We start from the raw sequence: 12307 nt of genomic DNA, 5'->3' as shown, positions 1-12307 counted from the left end.
TCAGTTTCTTTGACTGCAAAAAGGCCATAATAATACACTGCCTAACTCATAATATTGTAGAAGGGAAAAAATGCAATTGGCAAATAATTAATTTGTGCCAAACTCATGCTTAGATTCTTGGCTTCGGCAAGAGCTCTTTAGCTTATTATTTACTGGTGTTATTATACCTCAGGGTTCTGGGGGAAAAAACCTTAATAGTCAAAAATGGACTCCCCTAAAAAAAGGAATGAAGTTTTATGTGAAATGCTAAAATTTTCCTGGTTATTAATTGGTATTTATGGAAATTCCTTGTTGTATATTGGTTTAATATATGCACATAAAATTGTAATCCCTGAAAGAATATTTTTTAAATAGAAAATCCAGCTTTTTTCAGTACTTAATTGTTTTTGACAAAGAAGTGAGAATATCTAAGAGGACAGAATTAAGATCCAAAAAAATTAAATCCACTCTGTAGCGTAGAATAATATTCTGATTCTAGTTACGATGAAATTAAATAGGAAAAGTGTTTATCCTACATGTGAAATAAAAATTCTTCTAGTTTTATACGAGATAAAAAAATTGCATTAGAACAGGATGGGCTGCCTCCCTGTAGATTCCTTAGATGACAAGTTCATGGAGGGTGTATGGATAACAAGCCCCATTGTGAGTCAACACTAGGAGACCCTGGCCAGATAAGACCAAGTGGCTTCCACTGCCCTAGACTGCAGAAAGCCAACTCTGCCAGGTCTTTTTCTACACTTAAACTAGTGACTTCAGGAGATTGTGAGACTCTTATATCCATGTGAAATAGTAATTAATCAAAGATGTCTCTCCAAGGTTGCAAAGAAAGTCTAATAGAGCTCATATGATGAAGAACAGCAAAGAAGAAAATGAATGAACTGTGAGCCCAGTGACAAGCAAAGAAAATGAAGGAGTGCGGGAAATAAAAGTTGATCTGCTTAATTTCATAGCCTTGTATTCTTGATTGAACTCTGCCCTGATGTTCCCAGTTCACCACTGGCTACTTCATTTAGGAAGTGTGTTGACATGCTGGAGTGCATGTAGAGAAAGGCATTCAGGATGGTGTAAAGATTGGTTAAAGGAACTGGAGATACTTAGCTTGGATGTAACTTAAGTGGATATTAGATTACTTTCTTTTAACATTTTAATAGGATATTAAATGAAAGGAAAATTAGATTTATTCTACTTGATTCTGTAGGACAGAAATAAAACCAATTCACAGAGATAGATTTTGGCTCGAAATAATGAGAAACTGCACAATTAGTTAGAAGTGTCAAAAATTGGATTTGGATTCCTTAGGAATCTTTCTCTGCAGGTTACCCATCCCCCATCCTCCTTTCCAGAAATGTTGTAAAGGCAGTATCTGCTACAGATATAGGTTGGACTTAAATGATGGCCCTTGGGAATTCCTAATTCGTAGGAGATTTGCATTATTGATTTAGGTTCTCCTAACTCTTTACTAAGCACTTTTCCTATAGTCTTTATATGTTTACAAATTGTAAGCTTGCTATGTGGTTTTACAGTCTGGTAATTAGGGCCAGCCAATAGAGAGTAGGTTGAATTGGCTGGTTTGACCACATGCAGTCACTATTCCAACTGGGATTGGATAGGCTGGGAGTTCCAGAGTCCCCAGGGGCCTTAATTGACTGAAATCCAAAACAGGTAACAACAGTGCTTCTTAGAAATGAGAAAAGTGGGACAGACAGTACTTTGCCCAGGGTCATACCATGTCTGAGGTAGGAATTGAACTCAGATTTTCCAGATTTTTAATCTTTTGTTCTATTCACTTACCCTCTTTGGGCCATTACTAGCTCCTGCTTACATCATTCTGACAAGACCTTTTTAAAAAAAAAAAATTTTTTTTTTTTTAATGTTAATAACAGAAGGTAGCCTAGTGTTTTAGAAGTTGGTGTTCTATAAGACAATACTGCTGGGTGCAAAGAGTATCTGAGCACACACCTCTCAGTGCCAGCTCTGCCATCAGGGACAAGTTACTTCTCCTTTCATGTCTAGAAAAAGAGCTAGACATGCCCAGAGTATCTGTCTTTGGGGGCCATTATGAGATTCATATTAGAGAATGTGTATAAAGCACTCAACGTACCTCAGAGGATGACATAAATATTAGCCGAGACCATGTTAATTCCAGTCCTGCCAGCTATTCTCCATGTTAGGAAGAGCCAGGAGGGCTTCCACTGACAGTTGGCATCCATCACAGTGTCTCGGGGCATCTTGTTCATTCTCCTCTTTATTCACATGGAATAAAGGAGAAAGCCAAGAAGGAAAAAAAAAAGATCAGAAAAGCCAATGAAAAGAAGAGCTTGCAGCCCCTGTGCGTTCAGGGAGTGTCTCCTGACTCTCTTGAGGACCGAATAGCTTTAGAAATCTTGTAATCAAGAAAGAGACTCAGGCCCAAATTGCTTTATTATTTTGGGCAAGCCATTTATCCAACACCTTGAGCCCAGGTTCTTCTCTAAAAGCAAGTACCTAACAGTGTTGCTGTGCGGATCAAATCATGTAGAGTGACATGGCAAATCTCATAATAGTAGAGAAATGTCAGTTATTATTATGTCTCATTTAAAGACATGGGACCTTAATATTTCCATCATATTTTTCAAAGAAGAAAAAATACTTTCTCCTCATCAGGAAGGTTGAAAATAGTCTATTTCATATAACCAGTCTTCTTTCGAGTGCTAATGTCCCCATCTGCTGGAACTTTGAAGTATTGCTACAAAATGTTTTGAGTTGTTTTGTTTTGGTTTTTTGATCATACTGTATTTTTGTTAACCTATCAACATGACTGAGCATTCTTCATAACTTTTTATTTGGTTGCAATAAATTTTATGGCCCATTTTGAAATATGATTGGAGCAGTTATTCCTATTAAGAAAAGAAGGTAGTGTCATATTCTGGCTCAAGAGGAAATATTCTTTTTTAATGTTCCAAATCTTATTTTATTTTTTTCTGCTTACATTGTTAAGCCCTGGAAGAATTATTTTCATGTTATAGCTAAGTTCTTTTTCAGAAGTCATATTTATGCAGATAGCTAAACAGTAAATGACTTTCTTTTTCTTTTTAGTCCTTGTTATTTTTTGATGGTTATCTTCAATAATGATATAAGATGTGACTATACCAAAAGGTAGGATCCAGTTTTTGGGGGCGTTGTTTTGTTTTTTGGGGGGAGGAGAGGGAAGCAGCACTTAGTTCAGTGCTTCGCAGGCACATATAAGGCATTTAATGATTATTTCTTGATGTAATGATTGATAGAATGGTGCTTGTGTAGAATCAGTATTAGCAGTGAAGTTGGCACATCTCATTACTATAATTATGCCTTTATTGTAAAAATATTTCTTTGGGTAAGTTCATTTGTAAGCTAGAGGGCACTAAACTAGAATATGTTTTATTTAGTTTATTTTAAGTAGCACAAACAACACATTATTGATGTTTTATTTATATTTTATTATTTATGTATTTATTATTAATTCTTTTTTCTTCTTAGAGAGTTGAAGAATTTCTCAGCAAAGATATAAGTTACCTAATTTCAAATAAAAAGGAAGCAAAATATGCTCAGACATTGAGGTGTATTTCTCCTGTCCCAAGTCCGGAATCAACATATACAGGAGGAAATACTTCACCTCATCCCAGCTGTGATGGAAGTTCATTCAAGACTCCAGATCCAGTAAGTTTCTTACACATATTAATTAGCAGAGTTTACAACTGGAAAACCTTATGAATTTATATTAATTAGCTTTGTTGCTTTTCTTAATAATGTATGTGAATTGTCTTTATTTGGTTTTTTATCATCACTTTATTCTTCTTTTTTTTTTTTTTTTTTTTTGGTTGAGGCAGTTGGGGTTAAGTAATTTGCCAACAATCACACAGCTGGGAAGTATTAGTTATTCCATTTAATCAGTGTGAGGTTGGATTTTAATTCAAGTCTCCCTGATTCCAGTGCTCTATCTCCACTGTGCTATTTAGCTGCCCCTTCCATTACTTTCAAGGGCAAGGCCATTCCATAATGTCAAATTAGATGCTAATCCATCCTTACAATACAAAGAAATACGTAAATATATGTTGTTTATGCCTTTAACATTTACAGAATATTTCTTTCCAGATGCATTTTGTTTTTCAAATGACAGCAAAAGGGGATAAGAATAGGGACTGGCCCTGTTACCTCGTTGGTGTGAAGTGCTTCCAGTGGGGAATGTCTTCTACCAATGCAGCTTGGGCCTTTAGAGTTCTCTGACTTCCCCAGAGCCAATAATCTAGTTTGTATCAGAGACAAAAGTACCAGCTTTTCGTCATATGCCATACTGCCTCTGACAACTTGAGGAACATAATAAACTGGGGGTAGGGAGTAGTAATAGAAAAAGTTAGCTCAAAATCATCAGGAGCACAAAGTGACTCAGTTTCAGTGTTAGGGGTTTTTTGGTAGGAGAAAAAACGACCTAGCTAGCCTGGTTTTAAAAATAATAAGAAGAAACACGCTTTGGTAAACATAACAAATGTGTTTTAAATGTGCTTCAGTTATATTTTATGGCCATTTTGAGGAACAGGGAAAGAGGAGGGAAAGGTATGAAAGGACGGGAAGGAAGAGGGGCAAGAAGAATCAGACCAAACTACCCATTCTTTCCTAGAGGAAGGAAGGAAACACAGAATAAAATAGTAATGGTTAATAGCACTGTAAGGTTTATATATGTTCTCTCATTTGATCCTTACTTTCTCTGTAAAGAAAATACTATTATTGTCCCTATTTTATTATAAGAAAATGAGGCAGTAAGGGGTTAAATAGCTCCTCTATGATCATATAGCTTGAAAGTATCTGAAGCAGAATTTGAACTCATTTATTCCTGGACCCTTAAGTTCAGTTTAATTTCCACTATAGTTTCTGTCTCAAACAAACAAGTGAAGTGGTCTTGTAGATTTCCCCAGTGACCTTGAAGGATTGACATACCTTTGCCATCCATGGAAAAGACATTGTACATTTTGTATTAGGAATTAGACATATGCAATAAATTCATTTTGCTTTCAAATATTTCAATGGGGCAAGGCAAAACTAGGAAAGTGCTCAGAAAAACATTTTCAGTGCCATTTATCTGGGAGTCATCCTGAAGAGAGCAGAACATGACATAGCATCAAGTCTGGCTCTTATTAGCTCTCTAATCTTGCCTGCTGTGAAGTTAGTTTTCTTCGTTTCTAAGATAAGGATATTAAATATATATAAATAAATATAATAATAGTATGCTTTGCTTTTTTATCATACACGAACATTGTGAAGATTGAGTGAGATAGCATATGTGAAATGCTTTGGGAAAATATTACCAGCAAAACCTAGAAAAGAGAAGACTTAGAAGAAATCTTCAACTCTGAGAAACTATCAAGTAGAAGAATTTGACTTCCTCTGCTTGATCTGAAAATCTAGAATTGGGACAAGTAGACTAGAAGATTTCTACTCAAAGTGAATGATTTTCACTATTAGAGCAAGCTAGAAACTGAATGGACTATTTGGGAGGTCATGAGCTTTCAGGAATGGAAGCATTTAAGCAAAGGCTATACATAGATCACATGTCAGGGCACAATAGAAAAGGTTTAGGGCACTTCTGATGTCCCTACCAATTCTGGGATTAATCATCAGGTGCTACATATGTCCAAAATGCTAATTAAAGTCTAGTAAAAGTACTCAGGGAGTACAACTGTTTTTATTACGTTAGTAGTGATTCTAGAATTGTTCTGATCTATGTGCTTTATAGAAATGTGTGTTCCTTTAAAATGATTAAGTTTCATTTTTCTGCAGTTTATAGCTAACCAGTTTTTTCCCCGTAGGTATGTATGAGCAGAGGAAAATTATTAGTTGAAAAAGCTATCAAGGAACATGTAAGTTAACTTTTTGTTTTATTTAATTTTATTTTTTGCTGAGGCAATTGGGATTAAGTGACATCCCCAGGGTCACACAGCTAGGAAGTATTAAATGTGTGAGGTTGGATTTAAACTCAGGTCCTCCTGACTTCAGGGATATCCACTGCGCCGTCTAGCTGCACCAAGGTGTCACATTTTTGACAATAATCATATGGGATGTGAGAGTGATCTGGTTGCCTTGCAAACTGTCACCCCGTTGATCACCAAGCCTAATCTAGCTAGCTAGTTAGCTGTCCCCTTCGTCCATTATCACTTCATATGCATCTTTTCTCAGTCAAAGAGGACCTTCCCCAATAAAGGTGTACATGTCAAGGGTACATGAGTAGCTGTGCTCCCCGACTCGAATAAGCTCCCAAGTGCATTTGTAAGAGAATATAGGGTTTTCACACTTCCTTGAAAACTTGAAACATTTGAATGAATATAAAAATTTCCTCCCTGGCTCTACCCCCTCAAACCCATCCTCTAGTCCTTTGGGTTGAATACATCACCATCTTTCCAGGCATCTTTCTATGGCCCTACACAATCTGTTTCATCCTTGATTCTTCTGCTTCAGCTCTCTCCATCCAGTCAATTGTCATCCCACAACAAGAATTGCATCTGTTCCTTCTCACTACTCATATAGCCACCGTTGTTGTTTAGATCTTATGAGTGGTCACCTAACCTCTTAAACCAGCTTCCTAATTGTCCTGCTGTCTCATTCTCTCCTCTCTTAAAATCCATCCTTTATGTTGCTGCCAAAAATAACCTTACGGATCTGACTGTACCACTCCCCTATTCAGAAATTATTTGCTTCCTGTTACTTTTGATAAAATAAATTCAGCTTGGCACAGTAAGGCCCTTCACAGTCTGGTTCCAGCCTACCTTTTCAGGCTGATTTCCCATTCTATTTCATGCATTTTTTTGTTCCAGTCAAAGTGACCTAGTTGCTGTTGCTTGACACTTGGCGTCCTGTTTTCCATCTTTGTACCTCTTTGGCCCAATTTGTTCCCTGATCCTGAAAGGCTTCTCAGGCTTCCTTCATGTCCACCTTCCTATTGATAGTCTTTCTTACTCTTCACTGGTTAGTGCTCTCTCTTTTTGCAGGTAATTACAGATAGGCTTATATTATACATGGCATTTCTCCATTGTAAAATATAAGCTCCTTGAGATGGAGGGCTGTTTTTTGTTTTGACCATGTATCTCTAGAATTAGCACAGTACTTTTTCATTTACACTGGATTGGATTTAGATGACTAGCCAAAAACTCATTTTGACCAAAGCCATAGATTTAGTGACCTTGTAGAGACAATAATAATTTTTCTTAACAGGATTATAGTATCTGGATTAGCTTTGATTGTTTCTTTATCAAACACTTCTAAAGGAAAGAAAACAAATGCATTCACAAATGATGCTCTGATAGTCAAAAAAAAGAGCAAATACCTTATTTCTTCTACCCTATTCAATCACAATTGTATTTAGCACTTTAAATAAACTTCTGAAAAGTATTAATTGCCTTTATTTTTTACAGGAATTCATCCCTTCAAATAGTATACTGTCAAATGCTTTATCCTGGGGAGTGAAAATTCTTCATATTGATGGTAATTTCTTTTTCCTTTGGTTGTCATAACTTATCTATGAAAATCTTCGAACCAATCGTAGAAAAGCAGCAGTCTTTTATGTTGCATGGAATTTTTCTGTTTGTAGCTTGTTCATAACCAATTTCCTTTTTGGACTTTATCTTAGTATCATTTCTCCATTCTAATTTTTAATTCTGAAAATAAAAATAACCTTATACCCTTTTTTTCTTTTATTAAAGATATTAAATACTATATTGAAAAAAAGAAAAAAGAATTGTATCTGATTAAGAAATCAAGCACATCAATACGAGAAGTGGTGAGTATTTTTCTAAGTATAGAAAAATATCCTAGCAAAATCATGTTTTTGCCAACCTGCTTTTAATTTCCATAGATAGATCTTCTCCTAGATCTTTCCGATGCAAACACATGAACATGAGAGAGGTGTTACTGCTTTTCATTTAAATCTGATTCTAGACCAGGAAGAGAATCTGACCATGGGGCCCCTCTGGGATTTTTTGTGTCATCTCAACTTAGTGCAGATAGGGACAGAAAACAGTCTGCCCCTCTCCGTTCCCCCAAGGCCAAGGCAGGATCTCAGCAGGCAGCCTTCCCTTGGGCTGGGCACAGTGCTTTACACCTACTGGGCACGTAAAGTAAAAGTCTTGTTACAGAGTAATTTAGGATGTAGAGGCTGAAACAGTTGCTTTTTTAAAATGCCTTTTTATCAAGTGAATGCTGTCTTTCTGTTGCTTCTTCCTATTTTCCATACATAGCAGTAAATGCAAGGGCAGTGCTTTATACATTGCAATCGACTCTCATAATTTAATGATTGAAACCTGTCAGCAGTCACAAACCCTGAATTCCCATGTCCTGTCTGTGGATGCTACTTGTAGCAAGGCTTTTAGTCTCTTAGTGCCTTAGTTTCTTCATCCCTAAAATGAAAGAATTGGATTCACTTATTGTTTCTTTATTAAAGTCCTAATACCTAAGCAACCTCTCTTACTTATGGGCAAAGAAACTAAGTAGAGGTAAGATTATTTAATTTGTTTGATTGTAGCAGAAAATCTTAGAACTAGTCATAAAAAGCTGGTCAAATGCCTTTTGTTTGTTTAAAAAAAACAAAACAAATTAAAAAAAAAAAAAAAAAAGGAAAATTGCTTGCAACCACACTTTAAATTAAAAATCAAACTCTTTTTTCACAGCTCCCCATAGAATAACTTCTCCATCCCAAATCACCTGATCCATTAATTGTTTATTAAACAAAAGATCTATATATAGACACATCCCAGAAATACTGGTCTCTAGAGCTGCTGTTGGATAAACATAGCATTTACTGTCCATAAAGGAATGATTTGGAGTATGCTTCCAAGCATGAAGAATAAGCATTTATTAAATGCCTGCTGTGTGCTAATCACAGTGCTAAATACTATTACAAATGTTTTTTATCAGTCATTTCCACAGCAACCCTGCAAGGGTAAAGTAAGAATTATTTTTATCCCCATTTTTACAGAGGAGAAAACTGAAGCAAACAGGTGAAGTGGCTTGTCCAGGGTGACACAACTGTCACTGAGGCCAGATTTGAACTTGAGTCTCTGTGCATTGTGGCACCCTCAACTGCTTCTGTAATGTCATCATTTGTAATTTGCAGTGCTTCTGTTGAAATTGTTGGATTCTATCTTTGACCATATCTATTGGGGAGTGACTCTGGGTTGTATGTGTTGTCACTCCCTTTTATATTTGGGGACTCAGACCAACTCTCTTCCAAATACTAGATGGATGTCCCCTCCTCCATGGACCCTTTCCTGGTCCAAAATGAGCCTCCCTCAGTGGTGAGTACACTCTCCACTTCTAGAAATTATGTTTACTTCTCTGGGTACCTGTGATTTTCCCTTGGTACAATGTGAGCTCCTTGGTGCCGGGTCTCTTTCCTGTTTGTCACCTAGCACATTTCGTAGGTGCTCATTAGATACTTAATGAATTGATTATAGTAAGTTGAATTTTTAAGAGAAGTTTTCTATTCTTGTACTTGGTTAAAGTGATTTTTTTTTCATGATATGTCTTATATTCCATTTCTCTTGTAAAATGTGGTTAAAGCCTGTCCTATATATTTTTTTATCTTTTAAATTCTTGTTTTCATTTAGCTTATATAAAAACAAAGGAAAAGCAGCACAGTGAATTTGGATTATTTTTAAAACTAATTTTCTAGTTGCTTTATTATCAACCACTTTTATTTTCCTCTGTAGGCATTTTAAATGAATTGGTGAAGTTATCTTAAGTGCCTACCTTAATTTGTTAACTTGTATAAGCTTGAAGAACATTTAAGATAAAAATTGACAAATTATTTTAAGTTGAAATTTAAACCTGTTAAGTATATCACATACTGTATAGCTTTTTCCTGAAATGGCAGTATCTTTCTGTGAATACATAATTATAGTGGAATTTTAAAAGATCTTCACTATGTTCTAAAAATAAATTCCTATTACTGATTTCTTCAGTAGGTAATGAGATAGCTTTTTCATTTTTTTTTTTTTATTGTTTACTTCTACATCTTCATTGAAAGTACTTTTAAAAACCATTATAATTAGTTGAGAAAAAATAATTAAATACAAATTTTTTTAAACCAATGTCTACATGAAGAATGAGGCCAGGAAAGCAATGTGGAATTAAAAACAAGAAAGAAAGGGGGGAAAGGTCATTAAAATAGAATTGCCATAGGTATTAGTCTGCTTGGCTGCAGCCTTCATGTCTTATCATAGAGTGAAGGCCACACTTGCACTATCTTGCTTCCTAGAGTTGTAGAGGAAGCCCTTCATAAGCTCCAGTGTCCTGTGTCAAGGAGAGCTATTGTATGTCAACTATGTTTTTATTCAAAAGACTCCAACAGTGTCACTCTGACTTAAGAGAGTTTGGTAATGTCCTCAAATCCTCAAAGGCTAGTTATGTGGAGTTTAAGTTCTACCATCTCCTACCAAGTTGGGAAAGACTTAGTGTAAAACTTACGCTTAGAGTATATACCTGTCCTGTAAAGGTTAAGTTATCACCAGAAAGGTGGTTACCAAGAGGTGAAATTCTACTAAGTCGTGGAGAGGTTGTGAATTGTATTACTGCCCTCCGTGATAAGACAATACATGAATTATCATGGTTTTTGACAGTACTTTACATTTAGAATTACTGACTAGTGAAAGAAATTGACAATGCAGTTACAGTAAAATGCCTTATTCTTAAATTGAATATTCACACCAGCCATCTTTTCTTTCAGGGAAAACGATTGGGTGTTCAGAAAACAAAAAGTAAGTATTTTGACATCTTTGAAAGTGCTTCCTTTTTAAAACAAAAGTAAGATTATATGAATGGTCCTTTTATGATACTCTGGCTCTCTGGCAGCAGAATTCAAGTTTGCAAGTAAGAAAAATTAGACTGTTTATAATGCTGCTACACATGCTAGCAACATGACAGTGGATAATTAGTTAAAGCCTCTGAGACTCACTTTCCTCAGCTATAAATGGGAGTTATCATTTCTCCTTTTTCTCAGGCTTGTTGTGAAAATTAAATAAGTTTATGGCTGCAATAGCACTGTTTAACCTGGTGATATTATTGCCATTTGGGTGGGAGGTGAAGAGTGATAAATAGAATAGTCCATAAACTGACTATAAAGAAATGAAAATGTTCCATTAGGATTCTTTTTTTATAAAAGCTCTTTGCCTCTGGATTTTTCTATTTAGTGATAAAGGAATGTTTTGTGTTTCTCAGCAGGAAGGCTCAAAAAGCCATTTGTAAAGGTGGAAGATTCAAGTCAGTAAGTATAAAGTAGAAGTGGAGGAAATATTTCTTTAAGATTTTTTCTCTCCAGTTTTAAAGGAAAAAAAACAAAGATTGTACAGTTACATTGCATAAAGTGTATTTAATTAGAGAAAATACAAGTTTTACAATAGGATTTGATTCAGTATAAATGCTATATAAAGGCAAATTTGATCTAGCAGATATGAAGACGCCTTATTTGATTACTTTGAAGTAGTGATTACAAATCAGCCCTGATAAAATTTTGTGGGTGATGTTTCATATGTTTATAGGAAAAGTCAGGAGATGTGTCCTCCCCATCCCTAGCTCCTGACCCCCAATCTGCCTTCCCCTTCTACTTGGAGCTTTCTCTCACCAAAAACCTACGTCATCTGGGGCTTTTGCCTAGAACTATTATTTTCACCATCATATGGCAGGAAGGGTTTCAAGGGAGAATTAGATCCTGAAGCATAGAATCTGGCTTCACACCCACACTGATGGGGACCTTTGGCATGCCCCCAGCACCTCTGGAGAAATGGAAAGTGTGGAGTGGATATAGATGTGCTTGGGAGCTTCCAAGGCCAGGGAAGTCACAGCCCAAATCGATTTTTAAAAAGCGCCTGTCTTCAGTTGCTGAGAGCAGACTGGGCAGGTGTCTGTTAAGATCAGTTTTGGCCCAAGGACCCTGAGAACGGTCCTCTTGTGCTCAACTAATCAGGAGGCACTGGTTGTGGTTGGACAGAGAGTGCAGGGCCCAGACACTGCTCGGCTGAGTGACACTAGGCAAGTTCCTTCTCCTTTTCTGCCTTCTCTTCCCATCTGGGAAGTGCACTGGAGAAGGAAAAGGAGCTGGGAAAGCACCAAGTGGGTCCAGGAAGAGTCAGGAGGGACTGAACAGCAGCATGTGCGTGTGTATGTGTGTGTCGTATGCATGTGTTTGTGTGTGTGCATGTTCTGTGTACTACATGAGTGCTGTGTCTCTTACTGGAAATCAGAATTCCTAAGAAGACATTTCAAACTAGGGCAAGTCTTTCCAATTGCTCTTCATTTTAAACAGACTTTA

At 36.3% G+C, this 12307-nt stretch overlaps 1 protein-coding gene across 5 annotated transcripts in view; it reads left to right on the top strand.

The window, feature by feature from the left end:
- DBF4 (DBF4-CDC7 kinase regulatory subunit) overlaps positions 1 to 12307 on the top strand; it is a 32441-nt gene that overhangs the window by 12077 nt on the left and 8057 nt on the right. For 2 of the 5 annotated variants that reach the window (XM_074266635.1, XM_074266634.1), the window contains exons 3-9: positions 3496 to 3675; positions 5820 to 5870; positions 7419 to 7488; positions 7707 to 7783; positions 9240 to 9296; positions 10727 to 10757; positions 11218 to 11263. In XM_074266635.1, coding sequence (XP_074122736.1) covers positions 3496 to 3675; positions 5820 to 5870; positions 7419 to 7488; positions 7707 to 7783; positions 9240 to 9296; positions 10727 to 10757; positions 11218 to 11263 — 512 coding nt within the window. The remainder of the gene's footprint in view (positions 1 to 3495; positions 3676 to 5819; positions 5871 to 7418; positions 7489 to 7706; positions 7784 to 9239; positions 9297 to 10726; positions 10758 to 11217; positions 11264 to 12307) is intronic. The other 3 variants (XM_074266636.1, XM_074266638.1, XM_074266637.1) reach the window with 3 other exon arrangements.

Source organism: Sminthopsis crassicaudata, chromosome 5 (genome assembly GCF_048593235.1).
Source record: "Sminthopsis crassicaudata isolate SCR6 chromosome 5, ASM4859323v1, whole genome shotgun sequence".
NCBI lineage: Eukaryota > Metazoa > Chordata > Mammalia > Dasyuromorphia > Dasyuridae > Sminthopsis > Sminthopsis crassicaudata.
The sequence above is the reverse complement of the archived record's forward strand: the minus strand, read 5'-3'. Positions and strand labels throughout refer to the sequence as shown.